Source organism: Myxocyprinus asiaticus, chromosome 7, assembly GCF_019703515.2.
Source record: "Myxocyprinus asiaticus isolate MX2 ecotype Aquarium Trade chromosome 7, UBuf_Myxa_2, whole genome shotgun sequence".
Taxonomy (NCBI): domain Eukaryota; kingdom Metazoa; phylum Chordata; class Actinopteri; order Cypriniformes; family Catostomidae; genus Myxocyprinus; species Myxocyprinus asiaticus.
Genome location: NC_059350.1, coordinates 34,409,930 through 34,437,604, shown reverse-complemented (window position 1 = coordinate 34,437,604; position 27,675 = coordinate 34,409,930). Strand labels below are relative to the sequence as shown.

General features: G+C 43.2%; 1 protein-coding gene across 3 annotated transcripts; it reads right to left on the bottom strand.

The window, feature by feature from the left end:
- Positions 1–27,475, bottom strand: adamtsl7 (ADAMTS-like 7). Of its 3 annotated transcripts, XM_051702353.1 has the most exons (13): positions 26,055–27,475; positions 23,424–23,552; positions 17,370–17,553; positions 16,164–16,339; positions 15,844–15,955; positions 14,018–14,185; positions 13,365–13,494; positions 12,825–13,038; positions 2,433–2,606; positions 2,185–2,361; positions 1,758–1,937; positions 1,530–1,674; positions 1–413 (listed from the first exon to the last, which is right to left on the bottom strand). In XM_051702353.1, exons 2-13 carry the CDS (start codon positions 23,502–23,504, stop codon positions 298–300), a joined length of 1,857 nt encoding a protein of 618 aa, XP_051558313.1. In that variant the 5' UTR covers positions 23,505–23,552; positions 26,055–27,475; the 3' UTR covers positions 1–297. The 3 variants fall into 3 exon arrangements, with proteins under 3 accessions (XP_051558313.1, XP_051558310.1, XP_051558312.1); XM_051702350.1 differs by lacking the exon at positions 26,055–27,475 and having other exon boundaries at positions 23,424–26,041; XM_051702352.1 differs by lacking the exon at positions 26,055–27,475 and having other exon boundaries at positions 14,018–14,182; positions 23,424–26,041.
- Positions 27,476–27,675: the final 200 nt, after the last annotated feature.

The window sequence follows — 27,675 nt, the reverse complement described above, 5'->3', positions numbered from 1 at the left end:
TAAAAGAGGCTAAATTTTTATTTGCAATAAATATTAAATTGCTCATGGAGCATTCTCACTTTGTATTTTATAAAGTTAGGGTAGTGAATGCGTACAAGTGTTCTTTGCTCTTTGAGTCAGAGAGGAGGTGAGCAGTGATGTCATCTCAGGGTTAGATTCAGCTGAAAACAGGTGGGGAATGATGTCATGACTCCTGACTTCAAAGAGACAAGGACATCACAGTTCAGGGAGAAGGAGGCAGTGATGTCTTATCCCAAGGACAAGGAGACTGGATCACCTGATTCTATGGAGTGTGTCTCAATGAACAACCTGAGAGCATGATGCACAACATGTGGTGCGATAGTACGAATACACACATAAACGGGCCTGGACCACCACCACGCAGTTATAATACAAATCCTTGCAGGATTCATCTACAGATAAAGAGACAGAGGGACTTCTTAAAGGAGCAGTACCCCCAAAATAAAAAATCTGTCATTCCAAACCTGTATATTTTTTTCTTTGGGGAACACAAAAAGAGACATTTGGGAGAATATGCACTTTATTTGTGCTTATTTGTCAATTTTGTGTTCCTCTGAAGAAAAACAAACATGTTTGTGGCAAGGAGGAGGGCGGGGCCGGGCCGTGATGACGCACGCCTGGCCCCTAATCAGGCTAATCAAGCCGACGAAAAGGATAAAGGTGGCCAGAGGCGGCAGTTCGAGAGAGAGAGAGCAACAGGCAGCTGCCCTGTATGTGTGTGTGTATGTCTTTTGTTTTTATGGTTTAATTTAACATTAAATGATTATTTATTGTCAAGCCGGTTCTTGCCTCTTCTTTCCCTTTCACCCTTGTTACATTGGTGCCGAAGCCCGGGAAGGAGGAGGGATGCGCCGTCATAGAGTCCTCGCCACTACCATCCACCCCAAGGGAGCAGCCGCGGCCATCCGCCGGGGGACTGAGGAGTTGCTACTGGCCGCCTGGGGTGGTGGGACCGCTGCCAGGGGCGGATGAGTTCCCTACCGGCTGCCAAACCGCGGTGGGGTTGGAAGAACGGCCACCATCCGTGAGGGGATGAGGGGCTCGCTGCCGAACGCCTGGAGTGGTAGAGCCGCTGCCAGGGGCAGAGGAGTTCCCTACCAGCCGCCGAAATGCGGAGGGGCGTTCTGTCCACCAGGAGTCAGAGGACTGTCTGCAGTCCGCCCCGGGGAGGAGCAGCTGTTTTCTGCCGTAGGGTGGAGGAGTGATCGAGGACCAAGCGACGGCTTGTCTGGGAACCAGTGAGTACGTTTTTCCTCTCTCTTCTCTCTCTCTCTCTCCCTATTGCCTCCGGCCACCTTTATTCCTCTCGTCGGCTTGATTAGCCTGATTAGGGGCCAGGCGTGCATCATCACGGCCCGGCCCGGCCCCGCCCTCCTCCTTGCCACAGTGTTTTACATGATGAAAGAAATTGTAATTTTTGGGTAAACTACAATGCTTTAGAATGAGTACAAAACAATGCATTTTAAATAAATTTAGTAGATGAAATTATGTAAGGTACAAAATCATACCAATATGTGGCGTGCAGTTGTGTGTATTACACTCCTCTCGTTTTGCAGGTTCAAGGGCAGGGTCACAGTCATCGCTACTGGTCTGGTCATCTCGCAAACAACGTACCTCCCTCACTCGAAAGCCTCCCTCACAAGAACGAGAACACTGTGGCAGACAAGACAGATTGTCTTTTAACCAGATTAACTTAGTTTTAGTTGCTGATCCACCGTGTTTTATGAGTAACTTACTGAGCTCCAAGCTGTCATGTACCATTGTGCACCACAGCTTTTCAAATGGCAGGTCTGTGTACTTGGAGGGCGGGGCAGATGAGAGCAATTATAATTTGAGGTGACTCCTAATTGGCCATTGCTTTGAAGAACACACACCACACCTCGACTCTGGGTCCCATTGCCACATTCAGATGAGCACTGTGGCACACAAACACACACAAATACATTTTTATGTAGCAATAAAAACATTAAAAATGGGAAGAAAGGGCAAGAGTGTTTGGGAAACCCATTTAAAAACTGTCATATTTGTAATTCCGTTATTTTAACAAATTATTATTAAAAGTATGCAAAACAGCTAAAGGGGAGTGGCATGCTGTTCCAAGGTTTTAAAGGTTTTCTGCATTGCGTGTGTTCGTGTTTCATGTTTGAGTAAGCATCCATGTACCTGTCCCCACGGTCCTGTGTACCATTCCAGTTGGTCAGTGCAGGGTCCCAGGTCACACGGCATGAGCTCGTCTGGTTTCTCCTTATCATCGCAGTTGTCCAGTGGCAGAGAGTTGGTATGACTCATCATACACACCACTGACCGACTGCGACTGCCATCTGCGCAGTCTGCAGAACACTGCAGAGATATACAAACAGCTGTTTTACAAGTTCTACTAGGAATTACAAAACACACTACAGATTTCTCACCCTATCACTCCAGAGAGAGTAGAACCAGCTGCTGGCACACACTCCCTTGTCACAGTTCTGCAGGTCCTGTGGGCGAAGGGCCATATTGCATTCCATATCAGAAACAATGTCACCTAGGTTATCCACACAAACAACTTCTCTGCTGCGCTGACCCACTCCACATGGCGCCGAGCACTGAGGAGAGAGAGAGAGAGAGAGAGAAAGAGATTTAACAGGAACCAGAGCTTTAACAAACCATAATGTAAGGGGCCTTTTATATGGCTTTGAGCACTTTATTGCTTTTGACTTCATAAATATAACCTCCAAAGACACTATGACCTGGTAAATCTGGAAGCTATATATTGTAGGAGCCTATCATTAAATAAACATAAAATAAATTTTCCATCTGTTGTGCATAAGAGAAGCTTGTTTACAGTGGCAGGCGTGTACATGTGAGAACTTGTGATGTTTTTAGCTCTAAACAACCATTATGCGGCAAATGCTGTGGGCTAATAACTGCAAGTAGGTATGGCTGCAGGCCGGAGATATCCAAATGGGTCAGAATCTCCAAAAGAGAGCGGGGTTACTCCAGAAGGCGGCAGGGTTACTCCGCTTCGTGGTTAAGTTTAGGGAAATGGTTAGTTTTGGGGCTCCCGTTCCTGTCTGCCTGCAGCTACATTGGCAAGAAAAATTATGTGAACCCTTTGGAGCTGGTTTTCTGCATTAATTGCTCATAAAATGTGATCCTCCACAGAGGTAATCTAAACCTGACAATGTAATTTTTTTTAAATATCATGTATTTATACACAACACTACAAAATAAGTCCATACGTTGTCCTTAAAGGTCAATTGAACCTTTTTTTATGTTAAAATTCAAAAGCTTGTAATACAGGCTCTGTTTGATCTTTCTCTCTACTTTTGGTCTTAAATCTCTATCACCTTCTATTCCAATATACAGTTCTAAAAGGCAGGGAATGCCTCAATGCATCTTCAAAAATCTTGTTAAAAAAGGCTTCAAACGTTTGTAATAAATGCTTTGTTTGCTCTATTTCCCTACTTTTAGTCTTATCATTCCACTAGATGGCAGCAAACACACACACACACACACACACACACACACACACACACACACACACACACACACACACAAATTTAAATCACTTTCTATCACCTCATACAGATCTGAAAATCAGGGTGTGTCCCTATGTGGTTTGTGACTCCACCCATAGACATCCAGTCTTTTTTGGAAGCCCCACCCTTTCCCCATGTTTTATGGAATACATCAGCCTCTGAATGGACTGCAAATGTGATCTTTGTGTCATTTGTTATCCGTCATTGCATATTTGCAATGATGGATATTTGCAGTGATGGATATTTGCAATGATTGATAACATTTTATCATCAATATTCAGGAACATATTCAAATGATGATTTGTTTATAATACTTTTTTTGCTGAACTGCATTTTTGTGTTTGCAATTGTGTTTGTTGTCAGTGAGTGTTTTTGGGTGTGTGTGTGTGCTTGTGTGCTTATGTGTTGTGTGTGTGTATGAGTGGGTGGGTTTAGGTGGTTTACGAGGACTTTTTTAGGTTACAAACTGGTAATTACTGGAAATTTCTAGTGTCCCCATAATTCAAATCATTTAAAAAACATACTAAACAATGTTTTTTTGAAAATGTAAAAATGCAGAAATTTTTTTGTGAGGGTTAGGTTTAAGGGAAGGGTTAGGGGATAAAATCTATAGTTCGTACAGTATAAAAATTATTATGTCTATGGAGAGTCCTCATTAGAGAGAGAGTGCAAACAGAGCCTTTATAACAAGCTTTTGAAATTGAACATAAAAAAGGGTCAATTTGACCCTGTAGTTTCAAAGTAGGCACTTGATCGTTAAGACCACTGAAGGGTTAAAGTCACAAGTATAGACAAAGCTAAAGCTAACGACACACAAACAATTATAATCTTTCATGCCTTTATTGAACACATCCCATTAAATGTTAACAGTGCTGTAGAAAAAGTATGTGAATCCCTAGGCTAAAGATGACAAAAAAAGCTAATTAGAGTCAGGAGTTGGCAAACCTGGCATCCAATTAATGAAACGAAATTAGAGGTGTGGTTTAGAGATACTTTGACTTATAAAAAGCACTCATACATTTTGAGTTTGCTATTCACAAGAAGCATCTGCTGACATGGACCATGCCTTGCAAAAAAGAGATTTCAGAAGACCTACGATCAAGACTTGTGGCTTTGCATAATGCTGGAAAGAGTTACAAAGCTATCTTAAAGAGCTTAGATATTCCTCTGCCCACAGTTAGACAAATTTTCTATAAATGGAGATGATAAAGTACTGTGGCTACTCTCCCTAGAAGTGGCCATCCAGCCAAAATGACTCAAAGGGCACACCACAGAATGCACAATGAGGTAAAAAAAAGAACCCTAGCGTGACAGCTAAAGACTTGAAGGAATCATAGGAACTGGTTAACATCTCTGTTTGTGAGTCTAATATACGGAAAACATTAAACAGGCATGGCATCCATGGCAGGACACCACGAAGGAAGATGCTGCTTTCCAACAAAAACATTGCTGTGCACCACCTTGACACTCCACAACCCTAATGTTTTGTGTTTTGTGGACTGATGAAACTAAGGTTGAATTGTTTGGGAAGAACACGCAGGCCTACGTATGGCGTAAAAAGGGCACTGCATACTAATATGAAAACACCATCCCAACGGTGAAGTATGGTGGAGGGAGCATCATGATTTGGGGCTGCTTTGGGGCCTGGACCACTTGCCATAATTTAGGGAAAAATTAATTCCCAAGTTTATCAAGATATCCTACAGGATAATGTCAAGGTTGCTGTGCTTCATCTGAAGTTCAATTGAATGATGCAGAAGGACAATAACCCTAAACATAGAAGTAAATCCACTACAGAATGGCTTCAAAAAAAGGAAAATCCACCTTTTGGAGTGGCTCAGTCAGAGCCCAGACCTTAACCTAATAGAGATGCTGTGGAATGACCTCAAGAGAGCCATTTACATCAGACATCCTATGAATATATCACTCTATTCTCTCCTCTCCACCAATAGCTGGTGTGTTGTGAGTGTACTGGTGCACTATGTCTGCTGTTGCATCATCCAGGTAGATGCTGCACACTGGTGGTGGTTGTGGAGAGTCCCCTGTTCACGATGTAAAGTGCCTTAAGAGTGTAGTGTCAGAAAAGTGCTATATAAATGTAACATTCGTTCATTTTTTTATTCTTCCTCTAGGGTGTGTTGCCAGCCTGACAAGCTGAATCCTCCATTGGGCCGCATTCAAATTTAGATATGTTTTTTGACTTACTGGGGACATCTGTACACAAAAAAGTATACTTGTTTAAATCTATTCATTCCAAAGGAATCCATCCCCGCTAATCTCTAAAAGATAATGATTAAATGGAATGTCCTTTCACGTAATCAGAAATTACTGTGATTGGTCCATCTAGTTCATTTATGTCAGCGCAGAGAAAGGTATGTGACCACGTTCTACAACAAGAAAATTAACATCTCTTTCCAACCAGTGACGTCACAGGAAAGTGTCGTTGTAACTGACCAATCAGAAAAATTATACTGCCATGCAGCAGACCCCCCGTTTCATGGGACAGCTTTTATTTCTGTGTAAACAACACAAGCTCTCGCAAGAACATGTGTGCCACTTCTCTCATAGAATTCATGAATGTGCAATGGACATCAAGTTCCCTATCTGTCACTCACTCGACGTTGGTGTCGATGTAGTGACACTAGGGGTCACTCTTGGGAGCCCGAGACACCTCTGGTCTTTGATAAAAGGCCAATGAAAATTGGCGAGTGGTATTTGCATGCCACTCCCCCGAACATACGGGTATAAAAGGAGCTGGTATGCAACCACTCATTCAGATTTTCTCTTCGGAGCCGAACGGTCATGCTCACTGAGCTGAATACTACTGTTCATTCACCTCTGCTGGATCTGACGGCGCATTTCAGAGGCTTCTCCCTCCTCTGCACTGGTGCACTGCAGAGAACGCCCCTGGGCGCTTCGGCAGAAAAACTAGAGAGTATATTTTCTGAAAGAGCATTTTTCCCCTCTAAAAGAGTATATATTTCTCTAAAAGAGCGCACACACGGAACGTCTTTTTAAAGACGTGTCTTTTTAAAGATGCTTTTCCGATTGTGTGTTATTCCTGGTTGTGCTCGTTATCTCTCGCCTTCTAATGGTCACGATCATTGTCTTTCGTGTTTGGGCACTGCTCACGCGGAGACAGCGTTCGTGGATGGACATGTTCTCATTGCGAGAATATGTCCATGGCAACGTTGCGGTCACGGCTCGCCTTCGTAAGAAAGCGAGCCACCCCAGAGGCTCCCGACTCGGTCCTTTTACCCACGGGTTTGAGGCCAGCGCGGCTAGCACTGGGGGTGATTTGGGGACCCCAATGGGACCGCCTCCGCCGGGTATCCCCCCGCGGACCTCCCATTCCCCAGCACGCTCGTCTGCCCCGATCGGGCTTCCGGGTGAGTCCACCGGCTCGTCTCACGGCGAGTTCGACCTCTTATTCGGAGCCCGCGAAAGTGATGAGCTCTTGAGCGCAGCATCGGAGAGCGGGCTCGTCCAGTCGGAAGCCTCAGCTGGGTTCCTCCCTTCGGGGTCGATCGCCCAGTCACAGGCTGATGCGGAGATGACGACATGCTTTCCCGGGCAGCCGCGAGCGTCGGTTAGAGTGGATTTCACCGCTCTTCCCTGAACTCTCGCGGCTCGGTGATTGGTTCCTGGGCTCACGGCGCCGCTCAAAGCCACGCCCTGCCCCGTTCCTTTCTTCCCGGAAGTGCATGAAGAGCTGACAAGGTCGCGGGAGGCACTTTTTACTGCCCGGTCCCGATCTTTTCAGCTTCCCTGCTCTCACTACCCTCGATGGTGGGGCAGCCAAGGGTTATTCGGCAATCCCCCGGTGGATAAAGGCGCCCGCAGAGTGCCGCCACCTGGCGCGGGTGCCCAAAGCCCCCGTCCAAGGCCTGTAGGTTTACGTCGTCTCTGACGGCCAAGGCCTACGGTGCCGCTGGACAAGCCGCCTCCTTCCTGCACGCCATGGCTCTCCTGAAAGTCCGCCAAGGCGCTAAAGGAACTGCACGAGGGTAGTTCTGCACCGGGATTGATGCAGGAACTGCGCTCGGCGACCGACCTCGCTCTCCGAGAGACGGAGGTCACGGCACAGTCTCTCGGGCGGACGATGGCCACACTAGTGGTCCAGGAGCGCCACCTTTGGCTCAACCTGGTCGAGATGGGTGAGGCCGACAAGACACGATTCCTTGCTGCCCCCATTTCCCAGGTGGGCCTATTTGGCGACACCGTCGAGGACTTTGCCCAGCAGTTCTCGATGGTAGAGCAGTAGATGGATGCTAGCCGGCATATCCTGCCCCGGCGCGGCTCAAGATCCCACACCCCATCTACTCATAGCCAAGGGCGTCCCCCTGCGGTGACTGCACCGGCTCCGCCGCAGCCCGCCCCTTCGGCCTGGCCCCGGCGTGGAGCCCACCGCAGGAAGCAGACGCCACCCATCTCGCGGCTGCCCAGAACCCGTGAAAGGCTTCAAAGCGCCCTTGAGATGGGTGACCCAGGGACAACGAAACCCGCTGCTCTGGAGCTGGTAAGCAGATCTTCATCTTTTTGTTACCTTTTGCATTTAATTGCGCTGCATGCCCAAGTGGCTGCAGTACTCAAGAGCTCAGCAAGAGTAGTTTCCTTGTTCCCTGGGTCACGTATCGAGTGTGTACGGCTGGCATCACAACCACCGTCCACCACTCCATTTGGCAGGTTGGCGCTCCAGCGGCGGTCTCCCGCCCCAAGCACCCAGCTGTGGCACAAATCTGCCCCTGATGTGACAGTCTCCACGGGTCACGAGGACAGGCCTCTTCCTCCCCCGTCCCAGGCTGTTCCGGGGGTGGTCACAAGGAGCCAGGTAAGTGCTTCGATGTCCTCGGACTCAGCACGGCCACGACGTGGTGTGGCACCTCAAGCTCCGCCCTGCCGCGAGGTCCCACCTGCCGGTACATCCGATGACGTTGTCCCTTTGGTCCCCCTTGCGCGGAACTTGGACGCATGGCTTGCGCCTTCCAGTCCGTCACGAGGGCTGGTCCGGACCGTCCGACTCAGCTGCGCGATTCACTTCGCCGGGCATCCGCCCAGGTTCAGCAGTGTCCACTTCACCTTGGTGAAAGACGAAAACGCTTCCCCTCCCACCTTGAAGGTGTACGTTGCTGCCATAGCAGCACACCATGACGCAGTCGACGGTAAGTCTTTAGGGAAGCATGATCTGATCATCAGGTTCCTAAGAGGTGCCAGGAGGCTGAATCCCTCCAGGCTGCGCCTCGTTCCCTCATCGGACCTCTGTAGTTTTTCAGGGTCTACAGAGAGCCCCCTTTGAGCTTTGCAGTCAGCCGAGCTTAAGGTGCACTCTTTGAAGACTGCCCTCCTGACTGCGCTCACTTCCATCAAGAGGGTAGGTGACCTGCAAGCGTTCTCTGTCAGCGAAACGTGCCTGGAGTTCGGTCCGGGCTATTCTCACGTGATCCTGAGACCCCGACCGGGCTATGTGCCCAAGGTTCCCATCACTCCTTTTAGGGACCAGGTGGTGAACCTGCAAGCGCTGCCCCAGGAGGAGGCAGACCCAGCCCTTTCGTTGCTGTGTCCGGTGCGCGCTTTTACGCATCTATTTGGATCGCACGCAGAACTTTAGAGTCTCTGAGCAGCTCTTTGTCTGCTTTGGTGCACAGCGGAAAGGAAGCGCTATCTCCAAGCAGAGGATCGCCCACTGGCTCATTGACGCCATAACTATGGCATATCTCGCCCAAAACATGCCGCCCCCGGTAGGGCTACGAGCCCATTCTACCCGTGGTGTAGCGGCTTCTTGGGCCCTGGCCAGAGGTGCCTCTCTAACAGACATTTGCAGAGCAGCGGGCTGGGCAACACTCAACACCTTTGCAAGGTTCTACAACCTCCGGGTGGAACCGGTTTCGTCCCAGGTAGTGGCATGCAACACAAGCAGATAAGCCCGGGATAGCTGGCCGGGTGTATCGCTTGCACATAGCGCCTTCCACCTCTTTTTGAGCTGAAGACATGTGCTGTTAATTCCCAGTAGTGTTCACAAAAGTTGTTCCCTGGTTGACTTCCTCCGAGCCCTGTGGCAGTCGAGTTTTCGGAGAGACTCGCTGCTGGCCCAGTACACGCGCTAACTAAGAGCCCGGTTCTGGGGTAGGTGCGCCGCATGTGGCGGTTCCCTGTAAGGCTAACCCCATGCGATCTATATCTTCCGCTAATGCATTTCCCTGCTGGCAAACTGCGTCTTCCTTGGGCAGAGCCCCTCTGCCCCAGTCTCCATGTTGTAGTAACTCCTCCCCCATTGGGCAGGATCTACCTTGAAGGCTCTCCACATGGTTGGAAAGACCATGTGATGTATTCTTCCACTTAAATATCCCCCCCTCTCTTGGGGCGAGGTGTGGTCTCCGCGGTGTCCTCCCCTTGGGAGGGACACACCCGACTAGACCTGGCGGCCCAGTCGAATAATCCCCCTTCTTTTTTAGGGAGTGGAAAAAGAGAAGGGGAAAGAGGCCACGACTGGGTTAAGCCTGTCTCTATCTCTGGGTAGTCGATTTGTCCCCAAAAAGGGCTGTTCGACACTCATAACTGTCACGTGAACTGTATTATTCACGTAACACAGTTCAGCCTTGTGGCGTTTTGTATAGGGACCCCTAGTGTCACTACATCGACACCAACATTGAGTGAGTGACAGATAGGGAACGTCATGGTTACTGGTGTAACCTCCATTCCCTGATGGAGGGAACGAGACGTTGGTCCCTCCTGCCACAACGCTGAACTACCCGCTGAAATGGCCGGACCTTATATCGGCTCCTCAGCGTAAAACCTGAATGAGTGGTTGCATACCAGCTCCTTTTATACCCGTATGTTCGGGGGAGTGGCATGCAAATACCACTCACCAATTTTCATTGGCCTTTTATCAAAGACCAGAGGTGTCTCTGGCTCCCAAGAGTGACCCCTAGTGTCACTACATCGACACCAACGTCTCGTTCCCTCCATCAGGGAACGGAGGTTACACCAGTAACCATGACGATTTCCGCTGAAAAATTACATAAATTCTGGGTTTGTTTTTATCATAATCTACTGTATGACCTCAGAAGACATGGAATTTGATGCACAAGCTGCATGGACTACTTTGATGATATTTCCGGTCCTTGTTAAACTTTGAAGTAAGGAACTATCCACTGCCATTGTATTAGAAATTGTTGTAATGTAGGATGGACTAAAAATGAAATAAAAGGCAGGATGGCACCAGACTACTTTGAGAGTGGTTGTCTTTTAATCCAGAACAGAACAGCATTACAAGATGTCTGTAATCACTAACTGCATACTCTACTCTCTCACTTACCCTTTTACCTATGCAAACCCCTAGCGGTCGTGTTTAGTAATACATTAATATATGATGTAGACATAACATCCCCCCCAAACGTAATATAATTTCTTCTTCCCTCTAATCTTTTCCTTTAGCATTGTAGTTAATTACAACCAACAAAACTATACAGCGGAAATATCTATAGATAGGCAATTTACTTTATAATGTATTCAATATTAACCATGCCAGGGGACCAGTACAGTTCACGTAAGAGTTGCTTAGTCTGCTCAATTCTTTGGTGGCTCTCGTGAGCGAGCTCAATCAGAGTGTGTCGTAACGTCACTGGTACTACTAAGCATGTACCTCTAAAAACCACATTGTCCTTGACACACAGTTCATCCCTAACATAAAAGTAGGGTTGCAGTTGAGCATGCACAGCTTTTGAAAAAGCAGGCCATCCTTGGGCAGTCGTTATAATTGTTCCCACGATCGGGGAAATCCACGGTGAAGCATCAACTTTCTCAATTACACCAGCACTGAAAAGGTGGTACAGTAGAGGACGAAATTTTCACACGATGCATGAAACCTTTCACACAGCCGATGGTGTGCGGTTCTGAAGCGGAAAGCTGCATCACAGGTGTCGAAGAAGGAGAAGCAGGTAAGTTGGAGGCTCTTGCAGAACAAATTGTGCTCCCCTCTATGCACAGGTGGAGAGCAGATATCAAGTCCATCCCCATTAGGGTAGTTCCTCCATCCACAATGAAAAAGGTAGCAGAGCATTTGACATCGTCTTTAATAACAGTAGCTGGCATGCAACCAAGAACATTAACGGGTGTGCGTGAGTATGTAACTAGTTGTGCAGTCGATGGCTGAAGGAGAGTGTTTTTGAAATATTCCTCGTAAACTGATCGAGGTAGGACTGATACTGAAGCACCAGTATCCACAGTCAGTTCCACAGTTGTGAAAGACTTTTCAGTTTGAATGCCCACAGCACATTGGATTTTACTGGGCGTTCTAGATCCTTGGAGTAACTGTAAAGTGTACTTGAGCAACTCAACTTCTCTTACAGTATGCATTGAAGCTGAGCGACACACACGAGTGAAGTGTCCTTTCTTTTTACAGTTCTCACACACTGCTTTTAATGCTGGGCACTCTTTTGCACTGGCTAAGTGTCCACTAGCGCCACAGCGAAAACATGTGCGTGTCTGCATGGCAGGTGTGTGAGGCTTTGAAGCTGTCTTTGTACTGAAAGTGGTTTGTTGCTGCATGTGCCGATAAGCCTTTTGTTGGACTTGAACAGCTTGCACAGGTATGCCCAGCTCTCCAATGGCCTTTGCTTATTCTGATGCAGACTCAACTTGGGTTGCAGTTGTAATAGCTTCTGCTAAAGTTAGGTTAGGTTTTAGAAGCAGTCTCTCACGAATTCGCGGGTCAGACACATGTTCGATGAGCTGATCTCGGATCATGTCCTCTGTATTTGGGAAGTCACATGTTGCCGCTAATTGTCTCAGTGCAACAATATACAGTAGTTTACTATAGACTCTTGAGCACCTTGCACTCGCTTACAGAAATTGTGACGTTCGACCACCACATTTATAGCAGGTGTGAAGTGCGTACTTAGGACAGTAATAGCGAAGTCTAATATATCCCTGGTCTCTGGCAGCATATAAAAAATCCTTTGCCCTTCAGTTCCTAGGCAATGAAGCAATAAAGCCCTTTTTCTCTCCTCTGGCCAAGCATCTCCTCACATACACTTTTTCCTATGCTACCCCCTAGTGGTCGTGTTTAGCAATACATTCAATTAAGATGTAGACACAACAGAAATTATGCAGGGGGATCTTCTTTAAAACATCCCCTTTTGTGTACTCAAAAGAAAGAAAGTCATAAGGTTTGGAATGACATGAGGGTGACTAAATTATCATTTTTGAATTACACTTTTAAGTAAATCTGGCTCATCTAACCCCACACTCTTCTACAGTACACACTCAGACACATTCACAAACCTCTGTCCACTCTGAGCGAATCTGCCACTCGCTGCAGATCTTTAGCTGGCACACAGTGGTCGTCTCGGGCATTTCTGTATTATCGCAGAGGCTGGTCACCACAACGACTGTGCTATTGGCATGGTATCCCTGCGTCTGCCGGCATATCACCTGACGAAACTGGAAACCTGGACCACAGGTCTTACTGCATTCAGACCACTCCCCAACATCCCAGCTACACAAACACATAAACAAACACAATATTAAATAAATGTAGTGATGTAACCTGCTTTACTGCTTGATATCAGTCTCATGTGTTCCTCATTTGCACCATTTGGAACCAACTACTCTTCAAAGTTTTCATTTTTGTGGGACCTATCCCTTTAAGTGGTTTAAAAAAAAAAAAAACAGTACAGGCCACTGCATGCAGGATTGTATGTCCCTTTTTGTGTTTAAGACCTCTTGAACTGATTTTAGGTTTGTTCTGGTTTGTTTTTCTCTAGATGCTCTCAGATTCCAATGCTGACTTTGTATGGTAAACGATTGTGTATGTTCACTCACAAGGCTGGGCAAGGTTGTGGCTGACAGTCTTCTACCTGGGGGCCGGGATGGTGTGTTTGGCTGCAGAGATCCCCTGTTACGGTAGTTTGAGTGGCCCTTTCTATACAGCTGAACAGAACCTGGCGACTGCCTAATACATACACAAGACAAGCAGATAAACAGAGACAGAAGGGAAGAAATAATATTGTCACTGTGATGTCTTAAGAGTCCAGTTTTCTCTGCTGGGAGAATACAGTCTGCTTTGGTTTTTATATAAAATTCTTGCAACTATGGTTTTGATTTAGACGTTAAACAGGGAGGACATTATGAAACCCCTGCAATGATTTGCATGAACGTTGTGTGTGTGTGTGTGTGTGTGTGTGTGTGTGTGTGTGTGTGTGTCGCTATCGTTTAACAGTGCACCATTCATCAGACACCACAATATGTTTATATGTCTCAGAGCCAAAATCACTGAAAAACTAATAAGGCCTAATTGTTTATTATATATGTCTTTTTTTATTTTAGGCACTACTACTGCATTCAACGAATGGAAATAATTAACTCAAGAAACCACTTAGTTTACCCAGTCTAAATTAAATAGGGGAAAATACAACAAACACACACATAGAAAGGATCCCTACATTAATATAAGGTGTCTGACTTGACTAAGCTACCTGTTCCACAGGTAACACTGCAAGGAGTTTTTGTCATGGCAACCCAACTGTACAGAGGGAGTGGCTCAGATGTCATAGGGTCCGATGGAACTTGGTTAGGGTGAAGGCTGCCCATTGAGTTTTCACTGTTACTAATCTCAGGGCTAGGAAACAGCCCATGGCTCTCTACTGGAGGATGAGAGAGAGGCAAAGCAGAGAAAGAGACAAAAAAGAGGACTTCCAAATCATATATAAAATTAATAAGGACAAGATTAAAGCTTGCATAAGGGGGAAATAACTAAACTAACTGTGAGAATCATAAGGCAAAAGCTATGTCCTAAATGACACACTATACACTTACACAATACATTATGCACTCAGCCATGTAGTGTATGAAAGTGTAGTATCTTCCCAAATGGAACACTTACTGTACGCTGTGTCTGAATATCCATAATTTCCTACTATATAGTATGCCAAAAACAGTATGCCAATGGAATAGTAGATCATTTGCTTTTCAGGTGTCTGAATCATGTTTATTTGTTCTCAAACATTTAAAAAGATAGTTTTTTTTTGTTGTTATACGTGCTATTTGTTTTTCAGAGGTTCTTCGTTAAATTCCCTAATGCTTTATTGTCAGTATGTTGCTTGGAATTATTCTATAAAAAACAAATATCCAAGAGTTAAAGTGTGTTCTTTTAACCTGTCTTAGAAAAAAAAGAGGCAATCAGCCTTTTTCAAGATATAATGATTTGATTATACCTTGAAAAAGCTTATTGCTGAAACGTTGGTGAGATAAATAAATGAGCCAAAATTCTGAGTTTGCAGTTATACACTCTTTTTTTTCTAAAATATTTTTTCCATAACTGCATCTCTGAATCTAAGGTATGCATTTACTTAATTGTCACTTCCTTTACCCTATCTATCAATGTTATGACTTTTCAAATAATAATTTGTAAAACTGCATGTATATGAAAAATGTAATGTATGAAAATGCCATTATCTTACTGAAGTCTTGAAGTCTGTTCCAAATACACAACGAATGCACCCTCATGAACTTGCTGACTAGTGCCCCATCTGTCTGCACTCGTTTACGTTACCAAAGGAGGACTGCAAGGGCTTAGGGTGCCATTTGGGACAGGGCCCTTGTCGCATAGCAAACAGATGGAACAGCCTACGAGATGCTTGATAGATTTCTTAAACAATTTTATTTAATTGTATTGAGGGTTTTGATATGACCAATATTTATTTTCTTAATATTTAAAGAGATTTCTTTGAAAACATTTTCTAAAGAAAGAAACTGAAAACAGTGATACTCTACTAAACTGAGTGTTTGGATAGAGAACTGTTTATTTAATTTTATGGATATTCCATGTCTTGTTCACAACTCGTTCATCCTGAATGTAAAGGGCCAATTTGGTAATAAAATAGAATAAATTAGTGTTTATCACTTTTTATGATGAAAAAACTGCCACACAAAAGCTTTAACAGTACTCCAACAAGTTACTGATTTTAGTGTGGATTTTGTAGTTATTGCAATTTTCTCAAAACCTGGCTATAGCGGAGCTAGATGACCTTTCTGTCACAGGACAGCTTACAGTCTAAGAAACCCAATTTTGGTCAAAATGTGAAGTTACTGTGTTTTGCCTTTGCACAGCAGAATAATCAATACGAAAAGATTTAGCTGAACTTTAGCGTAACAAACTGCTTTTGGCATATTATATAGTGGGGAAGTATGCATTTTCAGATGCAGCCCTACTTTTGAATTTTGTTCAGTTTAGTAATGTCTTGATTTTATAATGTTAGAACTCTTTGGAATGTGTGTTTTTGTTTTTACATAAAATACTTACCCAGGGGAAGTACACTAGAGTAAGAGTATGTATCTGAATGTGTGCTGATGATGGGGTCTCTGGGTAGAATGTACTCATAATACACTGTTGGATTGGGCTGTTGGTATATGACCTGAAAAAGAAAAACCTTCTATTCAGATTAACTTATTAAGAAACCCATTTAATCATAGAAATAAGTTCTTCCTAACTTAAAAACAACAACAATACAGTATTGTTATAAATGCAGCAACATCACTTGCTTTCTGAGTGTACACATAACTTGTTTTCTTATCTTTTTTATAGCAGTTTTGTGATATCATACAGTAGAAGTAGTCTCTCACAAACAAATGCAGCTCCTGATTGGTTGGACCAGGAGCAGTGATGGATTCCCCCGCTCTGCTACGTATTTCATTGGGCCGTTTGTATGTGAATTCAGTACCCGCAGAATAGAACTGTCCTGGCCTGCCAATCACCCAGTCACCATTTATCACGGATTTACCGGTTGCTGTCCTGAGAGCTTGAAGAAAGAGGAAGAGGGAGAGGAAAAGAAGGATAATAGATGGAAGCTGGACACCTGGTGGCTCCCTACCATGTATTAGCCTTGCTGGAAAAACCAGGTCATGCCAGCTTAAGGTGGTCAAGCTTATTTTGCAGGTCCAAGGTGGTTTACCAGCTTTTACCAGCTTTACCAGGTTGAAATCAGGTCCAACAACTGGTGGCAGCATAACAGCATGTTTTGTTTTGGACACAGTTCAAGAGCGTGGAAAGCTGGTCTGCTGGTTTCCCTACCAGGCCTTTTAATTAACTTAGCCAGCAAGATTTCCTTGGTCAACCAGCTTCACCAGAAAGGCTAAGCTGGTCAACAAACTTCACCAGCAGACTGATCACACTGTGAATTCAGCGAAAGGAGGTCAAAAGTTCTGCTGCTGAAATCAGTCTGTGCTTACCGAAATTCGAACCCAGTGGCCGAAGCTGGAAGAGGAAGAATGTCCACAGGGTGGCACCAAAAGTGGGTTGTATTATTATAATTTTTTTGTGATGACATAATACAGCCAACAGGAATGGATATTCTCCATAGTTTATACCCTAAAACTAATCATCAGTGGAGTAAAATGTAATTTTAGGGCAAAATGCAACCTCCAAATCGCACACGCCATTACTCCCTGGTTTCCACAGGAACAGAACCTGTGTCTCAGAATGAATGCAATTATTCCTGGTTTCCATGGGATAAGAACTTGTGTCTCAGAAATTGATTGCTGGTGAACATCATAGCTGCGCTAGTCCACCAGCTATGCACCAGCACTAACTAGCATGAATGATTGAATTTTATGCTGGTTTAAGGTGGTCTTTTCAGCAGAGTTCAGCTTATCAACCATCTAAACCTGCTTGGACCAACTAAACTATGTAAAAGCAGCTACCAAATTTAGCTGTTGCAGGTGGATTTTCAAGCTGGGTAATTGTTGCTAAAATAGTAGGACATATAATATATGATACATGAGCCTGCATTGAATTAAAAAGAAGAGCTAGAGGGAATTCACTTCCATTACCTAAATAGTTCCTAGTCTTCTGTGTTTCCTGTATTTTGACTCGTTGAGCTCCAGAGGGAATGTCCAGGATCTTGTGGTAGCCAACAGAGAGCACAGAAAGAAAGAGTGTCCCACTGAACAGCTCACAGGAGCTCCCATCTCCTGCACAAACACCGCATACATCCACCTGGAAACCCTCACAATCCTGCACGATAACAACATCACACAGAAAGGTGTGAGGGCACATTTGTCTACATCCAGAACAGATTCTGTCTAGAGGACTGAACAGTACTGGGCTGCATTTCCCAAAAGCATTGTAAGCCTAAGTAGATTGTAGAAACCAATGGCTTCTATGATCAACTTAAGCATACAATGCTTTTGGGAAATGCAGTCCTGGACAGTTGAACCATAATGGCTCTTTCACCACATATGTCAGCATTGCTGGCCACCAACATATGCTGTGTTTTGGATGTTGGTCCCCAGCATGGGATACTGGTGAGCTGATGTTCCTTTCAGGCTTCTTTACCAGCTTAAACAGGCAGACTTTCTTGGTTGACATGCATTTTTTGGCTATGTTGGTCCACCAGCTAGACGAGCACCAATTTAGCACTTAAAAGTATAAATCTGCTTGGAGCAGCATGGAAATTCATGAGCTGGTCTTTTTAGCAACATTGGGGCGGAGAGTCAAACAGTTGTTCTCACTTTCTCTTTTCCTTCACACAAAGAATTGACTCAAGGGCAGATGAAGACAGGGATTTCACTCAGTAAGCGGGGGATATTCTAACCCTTTTTCCTCTGTAAGGATGATTTGTTTGCTTCACATTGTATTAATAAAAAGATTACGATCAAAATCAAATGGATAAAATGATTAGATTTCAGAAAATTAATCTGGTAAGAGCTAATCAAAAGAACAAACACAGCTCTTCAATGGGACACAGCTTTTTTCCCCCTTTGAAAACACATACATATTTGGCTCAGTAAGTTACACACTAACTTTTACTCATAAATGCTTGTTTATTTAAAACTGCATAAATGAAATATGAATCAGCAGACAATCACCCATGCAAACATTAAAGCATATGCTCACCCACTCTGACACATGAACAAAGATATGTACAGAAAAACAGATATCAATAAGGGAGAGAGATTATTTGTGGCATTTGGAAACACTGCTAGGATAATTACAGTGAATCACCTGTAAACTATCTTGACTTAACCTGCTTTTTTTTAATTCCTAAAACATTATTCATTGAAATCATCATCAGTCCCTCTTAACATAGCATTATAATGTGGAACACACACATGGTTAGACGGGGGCCAGATTTTTTCATTGTTCCATACTGTACACACACACACACACACACACACACACACACACACGCACACACACACAATGCTCAAAGGTCTTTGACTAAGTCATCAATTGCAATTTTCAGTCAGTAAACAAATCTCTCACTCCATTTCTATTGTTAGTTCAAAGTTTAGACAAAAGCTACAGCTATGCATATTAAAGCTGGGATTGATCAAGACTATAAAAGACTCATGTGCTGTGGTCATCGCAAAGACTGTACATACAGACAAAGAAAATAATAAACAATGAATTCATTTCTATTTTTCGTCTTAGAAATGTCTTGGATTATGAAATCACTATTGTATAAATTGAATAGGTTCACAAATCCACCTCGTGTTTTTTTAACAATATTGAAAGAGTTCCCATGTATGCTGCTCAATTATTGGCTGCGTTTTTACGTTACTAATTTATGATACTGATTACAGCTTTTAATAAGCACCATATTACATTTCAGAACTAACAGCCTGATCTCACTGTGAATTCGGTAACAATAGGTCAAAAGTTCTGCTGCCGAAATCACTCTGTGCTTGCTGAAATTCAAAGCAATGCCCCAGTGGCTGAAAAGGTTTTTGTACTTACAGGCACTTGTGAGCTCCAGTTTCTGGGTGAAATGCCCACAAAGTGTTGGCAAATAAGAGTTTTAAAGCGAGTTATTTTTAGTTGTAAATGATGTAATAGTCAACGGGAATGCATATTTTATTAACCATACACCTCAACACAAACCCCAACAAAAACCTAACTGTCAGTGGAATAAAAATTTAATCTTAAAGGGGAAATGCAACCTCCGAATCACACTCTTTAAAAAATTAACTAAGTCTGTTTTTGTGGCGACAGTTGAAAGGACTGGTTATTTCAGTTTGTTCTGTGATGTAGATTTTTGCATATCCAGTATAATCTAATATGAAGTTATAAATCTGATGATTGCTATGGCAGCTCTTCACTGCAGTAGGCTGGCTAGAGGTCTGCAGCCCGACCCGGGAAACCGCTGAGTTCAGGTTCAGGTCAGTTTTTCAAGTATGAATTCAGGTTCGGGTTTGTAATTAATAAAAAAAATAAATAAACAGGTCTACCCCTAACTCTCGCTCACAGACATGTTCATACCTCAAACGTGAATTTTGAAGTTGCCGTGTGCTTTTTTAAAAAAGTTTTCAATTCTATACGGATTCAGACTTTACTTTTGAGGTATGACCGTATGTTATTTATGTTGTAGAACAAAACGTCTACATATCGTCGAGTAATGTTTTCCACAGACCTTGTTGTACTCATAAGTTGAAAAACCCCATTATAAAAACCCAACATGAATAAATTATGCAAATGACTGCGTACTGCTCAGAGCTTTACTATTTGCCTATTTACTATTTACTATTGTATTTGTTGTAACTGGCAGTTATTTGTTATTTTGTGATTATTTAGGACTCAACTTATACTTAATGTTGTTTTTGGTTGTCACCATTATTGTGATTTCTATGTCAAATAATGACTTCCACGCAATGTGCCATTTGCAAGGTGGTCAAAGCAGTACTACATTTTAAAATAAAAGTCTTTGTAAATTTATACATTCATTATATGTTTTTTGGTTATTTATTTCATCATGGGGCCCCCACAGGCATGTTGGGGCCATAGGCGGCTGCCTATATCGCCTGTTGGATGGGCCGGCCGTTACATAAAATACGGATTTTTGCAACAATGACCACGTTTATACGCACTTAAGAAAATTGTTTATTTCAGGGTTTTGCAGAAAGCTGCGTTTGGAAACGTCATGTAAACAAGAACGTTGATTTCCTCACGCCATTTAAGGGATTAAGAGAAAGCGGTTTAACACATCCAGACTTCTCCTGGGGAACTCAGCTTAATGTGGTCATGTAAACACCTTTTTGAAGAGTGTGCATATGCCTCAACAGACCAGATAACAAACGTTATAGGATGGAGCCCAACAACAAGTCAAGAAAGCGGAAAGAATTTAAAATTTCTGGGAGTACAGTGGGAAAAGCACATACATTATAAACTAAACCAATTTATATACACCCATGTAAAATATCGACGGTCCCTCACGTTTGTGTATGTGCACCTGTACATTGAGGGAATCCTGGAGTTTTTTTATGTAAGAGGGAAACACCAATATTGCAGCACACTTCAACTTCATGTCGTGATAGAAAGTTAAGTAAACAAACACAGCAACAACTCTGGAATATCTGGAAATAAAGCGAAGCAACAGGGAACGAAAATAGTGACGTCTTCCTTGGATACTATGTTTGTTATTTACACAAGTGTCACGGAGAAATTACATTTCTGTGGAGAAAGCTGCTTACTGACTAAGCCACATGTATACAGGAGTAACGAGTACACTGCTTAAAAAGTGCATGTAGATGGCAACGCTACTTTTTCGCAATACGCTGCTTTCTCGCAATATGCCATTTTCTAGTGTCCATGTAAACTTAGAGAATATTTGCTTGGAGACGAAATTAGGAAGAGAGCGAGCAATTTCGGGCAGTAGCGGTTTTAACCCCCATGCAAACCATACAATTGCGTGGGGCTCAGGACATCGGGGGGCCCCCCGCCCCGGTAGGAAAGCTCAACAAAAACCGCTTGAGGTGTGACAGGTTGTTCTGTGTATACGCGCGGATATGCTGTTGTCTGCGGTCTTAGAGCAGTTCAAGAAGCTGCCGGGTTCGGGTCAGTAGGACATTGGGTTCGGGTTTGTAATTTATGGAAAAAATTATACAGGCCTTCTGATCTTGTTTCGTCGACGTGCTCTCACACACGAACGGATGAGTTAGGGTCCATTCACACCGAACGTGTTTTTGCTGGCATCTGCTCTGTTTTTCCATTGATTTCCTACATAAACATGCGCTGGACGAACGTCCTTGACTGCTGCACCGCGTCACACTGTTTCTTCAGAGTCTCACGCAGGACTAGGACCATGCCTTGTATGTTTACTGCTACAATACTGTTTCGAATGTTGCCTACTATGCTTACAAAAAATACAGCCTTTTGCAACATGGTGAACAATACACTGCAGCTTCAGAATATAAGCTCCAGGTGAAAGTAAATAAGAAAGAAATATATTACAAATGTATACTACAAATCCTCAAAGTAATAATAATAATACCGTATCATATTACAATGACAAACTAGACAACAATAAATAATTGTTGGGTTATAATATTAATATAGGTTGAATTTACAATTTTGATTTAAAATACATTTTGTCATTTTTTTTAAGCAACATTTTTCTAAATGGGGCTCCAGGTTGGTCGGTTGCTTGGGGCCTCAGAAATCGTAAACCCGCCCCTGATTTCGAGTTTGGGTTGGGTCCGGGCTTTTAGGCTTGGGATTGATGCCTTTTTCACACATCGATAATTAATCATACAATGTTCCCAATGATTATCAATATATATCTGCATTTTTTCACATAGAAATAGGGCTGCTTGTTGCACAATAGTCTTTGTCTCTTCTAAATTATTTCTCTACGGAACTTTGGGAAAGTGTGAGCGGCAGGGTTAATTAAAGGGGGTCGCACACCGGACGCATCTGTGGATGACATGACGCAATCTAAAATTCGAAACAGTTATTTTAAGTAGACACACTGCCACCGCTCACAATTCTGCAGCACCACTGAGCTCAACTCACATAGTTTTCCATTAAATTCAACCCAAATTATTATCAAAGGACAAAGATTATTTACTCTAGCCATCACTGGATATATATGGTGTATATGTATCTTTCATATAGCCTACACAGTGTATTTTCAATTAAAAGTATGTTTTTGTGGTTTGACAGCTTGAATGAAGCCTATTTAAAGCTACATACAGAGAAATTGCTAAATAATTTCTAATCGTTCAGTTTGCGCAGTTACACCAGTTTCATACTGTGACAAGGAGGAGGGCAGGGCCGGGCCATTCGGGAGAGAGAGAGAGCTACAGGCAGCTGCCCTGTAAGCGTTTGTGTTTATGTTTTGTCTTTATGTTGTAATGTCTCACTAAACATTACTTTGATGCTTTGTCCGGTTCCCGCCTCCTCCTTTCCATTGAACCCTGTTACATATACACTAACCTGCAAACTCATCAATGTCATTTTGTTCATTCTTGAGGAAGTAGAAAAACCTTTGTGTGTATGGTTACTAGATCCACAACTTAGGGTGCTTCTTAATCGGAAGGCTGCAGCCTAGTAAGGTTGAATATCTCTGCTGCCACGTCATTAAGCACCTTTAAAGGCTGTCTCAATTGTGAGGACCATTGAAGGCAGCCTCGCTTCGCAGCCTTTGTTTGCCATATTTTGGAGGATGCATCAAGTGCATCCTTCATGGCCTTCAATCAACCTCAAAATCACTTCAAAAGGACTGGTCTAGGAAGGACACAGCCTAACTAGGCTGCAGTGCTCTGACTGACAAGCACCCTTAGTTTGGACTGTGCCTTGTCCTACCTGTCATGACTAATTTAATCCATGAATGAAAGTGTCCAATAACAGGATGGTTACTGAGATTAAGCAAGTAGTATTCGAATGGTCATGTGATTCTAACATCACAGCCCCCATGAGGAGACCCTCCCCATGTAGATTAAAACAACTTTTTTTAAGGTTACTAATATGACTGGAGTCTCCATCATATGTGAGTAGTCATGATTTTATACATATGTTTCAAAATTACAATTCATTTCATAAGGAGTAAAACTTTTTAATGAGAAAAAAATTACTGAGTGCACATTTAATTAATTTTCTGCACTTACCTCTCCAGGGCTGCTGCTGAAGTCATTTTCCCAGGGAACAGACTTAGTGGGTGGGCACAGGAGGGAGAGAAAGAGGGTCATCTGGTAGAAACGTTGGATGATTCTCCAATGGTGTCTGCTCCAGGTTGGCTGTTGCATCCGACAAGCCATGAGGAGAATAAGGAAGCATATATGTGTGTAAATGTGCGTGTGTAAGAGGCAGTGAATATCCTGATATTTAGGAGAAATAGGCTAATGCTCTGTTGCTGTCTATGAGTGGAGATGTGTGTTTGTGTGAGAGAATGTTGTAGTGAAAGGGGTTTTCACTCTCTGGTATTTAAGTGTTGTTCAGCAACTCAGTCCTTCTCTCTCTCTCCCTCCCTCTCTCTCTCTCTCTGTCTCTCTCTCAGCCCCAGAAAGCAAGTCATATACACACTGGCACATTTCTCCCTCCTCTCCTTCTCCCTTTTTTCACTCTCTCTTCTCTTTCCACTCACACCATTTTTCTGTTCTTTTCATAAGCAGCAAGCATTCCTTTTTGAGAAATCTCTCAGAGAGAGAAGCTGTAGAATGCTTAGAATTACAATCACTGTATGGTAAATGATCATGATCTGAAGGACAGAGTAGTCTGTCTTTCACTGAAACATTTGGTAAGTTTTGTTCACAGAAAATATTTTGACAAACATCTTGGTTATGAGTGTAACCTTGGTTCCCTTAATTTGATTGGATATTTCAGCTGAAGGGTGGAGAATGCATCTCACTGTCCCTTAACAGAAAAAAAGCAGTAGTAGGCACAGCTATGCAGCGTTTCATTCCCTCCTTTCAGGGAACCAAAGTTAAACTCATAGCCGAGACATTCCCTTTCAAGTTGGTCACTTCAATGCTGCATCAGTAGCTGATGCTGTGGGAGCCGTATACCATAACACCGTGCTGATAGGGCAATGCCCACTAACCAACAGGGTAGTAAAAAGGCATTGCGTTAACCACCCCTTCACTTTGAAAAAATAGGAAGGAAGTGGCAGAACAATAAACCATATAGCTTGATGCCAAGACGGAGAGACTAGCCATACTGAGTAGTGGTCCAATGTCTTAACACATCTTCTCACTAGTGGGAAGGAGGGGAGCAGGATGGTCACCTGGCCAAGGACTTTTGGTACAATGATACAAGCCAAAAGGGTAGTGAAACATTGCTTGCATACTCTTATTCATACCAGTGGGAAAAGAGAGACCTAATACCCAATACAACGACACTCACCAACTGGTCAGTGAACATTGTACAATCAACCCTCTTTCTCTGTGAAAATCTGGGAAGAGTGGGAAGATACTGGCCTGGTCAAATCTGCCCATTGGCCTCAATCCATCATGATCTCCAAATAATCCCCTATATATATGAATTGGCTACATCACTGTACTCTCCTCTCCACCAACAGCTGGTGTGTGGTGGGCGTTCTGGTGCACTATGACTGCTGTCACATCATCCAGGTGGATTCTGCACACTGGTGGTGGTTGAGGAGATTCCCCCTATACTATGTAAAGCACTTTGAGTGTCTAGAAAAGCGCTATATAAATGTAACTAATTATTATTATTATTATTAAGATACATGCAGGTTATAAAACCTGGCAATGGTATTAGAAGTCCATCCTGCATCCAGACAAATGTCTTTTAATGACATGCCCTTAACCCATGGGATCGGGTTCTCAACCCAAAGGGTAGGAAATGCAGTCCCCTTGAAGTCGAATCTCAAGAATAGCCTGTGTTGAGGGGCAATCCGCACAGGAAAGTATGCATCTAACAGGTCTACTGACACAAACCAGTCCAGAGGGCGGACATGAGATGTGGTGCTGGACTCTGGTTTATATGCCCACACTGATGCAAGCATAGGGCGGAGCGCCAAGCACCACCAGCCAACCAAATTGCTGTGATGGTATAGGGTTTCAAGGTCACTGCCCCTAGGAGGATTTCCCACAGTTTCAGCTACTGAAGCAGCGTCAAAGTGACCGACTTGAAAGAGAACTCCTGGATCTCAGACAGAAGTGACAGAGGAATGTTTCCTGTGGCAGTGGTTTTATTTGTCTTTATTCTTGGTCAATAATGCAATACTTCTTAAAGATGAAATGCATATACTGATACTGATATTTGAAGTAACCAATGGAAAGAACTACAAAAAGAAGTGCAAAAGAGATGGATTAAATATCACATTTAGAGGGAGAAATACCACTGAAATTATAATGCAAAACATGGATTGTTGAGGGCTGAGTCTGATTTAAAACCAAAAGTCTGGAATAGGTAGGCCTATAATTTGTCTCAAGTGCATGCCAGCTTTCTATGTACCTTTGAGCAAATAACTAACAGAATAAAGAAAAACTTCCACTAACTTGCAGAAAAAGTGACTCAGTTCCCATTTTTAAATCTATTTAGACTGCCACAGTGAGAGAGAGGACTCAGCAAGTTTACAGCTAAATGGAAGTGGCCATCATCACTGATGCTGTTTGTTGTGTTCTGAAATAAGAGCACTCGATGAGCTTTAATTTCTATATGGAAACTCTGATAGAGCTTTGAAGCACAGATTAAGAGGGGTTTAGAAGGGCTATTCTCTTATTTATCACTGTAAAATGGACAGATTGCCAGTCCACACACTTTGGACTACACACCTGTTGCAGTGTAGCGATTTAGATGACATGTATTTGTACATGTGTGTGCATGTGCATGGTGTGTTCAGTGGTCAACAGTCAGATTTGCTATTCCAGCTGGAAGGTAAAAAGAGAGAAATCCATTCAGTAACAACTTGGAGGAAAAACTGGCACTTTGCATCCATAAATATTTGAGTCATGTTAAAGGCAGTCAAGCCTCTGACAGACTTCGTAGACAGTCTTTAAGACATAGAACCAGATTGCTGGGAACTTGACAGAGACTCATCCCAAAATACGGGGATTTGTGAAGGAATGTCAGTCCTAAGCACACTTAATAACAGCTCTGAGCCCCTGCATTCTACATGCCCACTGTGGATTAGTACAGACAGTAAATAACATAATAACAGTGGAAGTCTCCCAAGTGTACTAAATCAAACAACCCTAAATCTTATAGCTGAAGTACTAAAGGGACTCTATTGAGAGGATGACAGTGTAAACTGTGACTCCTGCATTGTCAATAGAGATTGCAGCCTGTGTTGCAACACTAGTAACATAGGAATTTAAAAGGGTTAATTCACCCAAAAGCAAAAATTCTGTTGTCATTTACTCACCCTTGTTTCATTTCAAACCTGTATGACATTCTTTCTTCAGTGGAACACCGAAGGAGAAATTCTGCAGAATGTTCACACTGCTCTATTTTCTATACAATTAAAATAATTGGTGACTGAGCCTGCCAGATCATTATGTTTAACTGCTTCTGTGTTCCTCAAAAGAAAGAGAGTAATATGGGTTGAGTGATGGTGAGTAAATTCTGACAGAATTTTCATTTCTGTCCTGACAACTCACAGAATACATTTAGGGTGACATAATAGATATAAGTTGGAAGGTTTTGTCTTTGCTTATTAGATCTGCAAGTACCAAGACTTGTTACTGCTAGAACAAACACAGACATACTGTGTTGAGCTTTTAAGACATATAGCCTATATACAATCCCCTTGAAGCAGATCTAGACTTGTGGTGCTGGGTAGGAGGAGGGTTTCAGAGAAAAACTCTCATAGAGCACTTCAGTGAAACTGTGGCTTACTTACAAACAACTGAGGCAATTTAAATATCAGACAAAGAGAGAGTATGCAGTTTGATTGGCTAACAGATTACATGCCAAAGGACCTATAGTATAAGCTTGCACCATGCCAGCCAGTTGGCTTTACAGTTTACATGTCAAAGGACCTCTCAGCTTGGCCATGGAGTTTGTGACCTTAGTGGTTTAACAAATTACATTTCAAAGGTATACTTGGCCATCAAGTGCACGAGCTGAATGGCAGATTATATGTTCAAAAGACCTACCCACTTGTGCCATGTAAAGTTTCATTACTGAATCTTTTTTAGGGGAATTTTTTCTCTCTCTTTCATATATCCATCATCTTCTGCATCATATAATCTCATTTTGTGTTGATACAAGCTGATGAAATCAACCCCCCCCCCCCCTCCCAAAATACAACCCCATGCTGTATACGTAGATCAGGCATACCTGAGTAAATCAAACCATACATAATATTTTAATTGGGTGATACTGCACTAAAAACCAAGGCCTTAATTGTGGCAGTGAGAACATCAAGTGTTGACAACATCAATTTGATTTAAG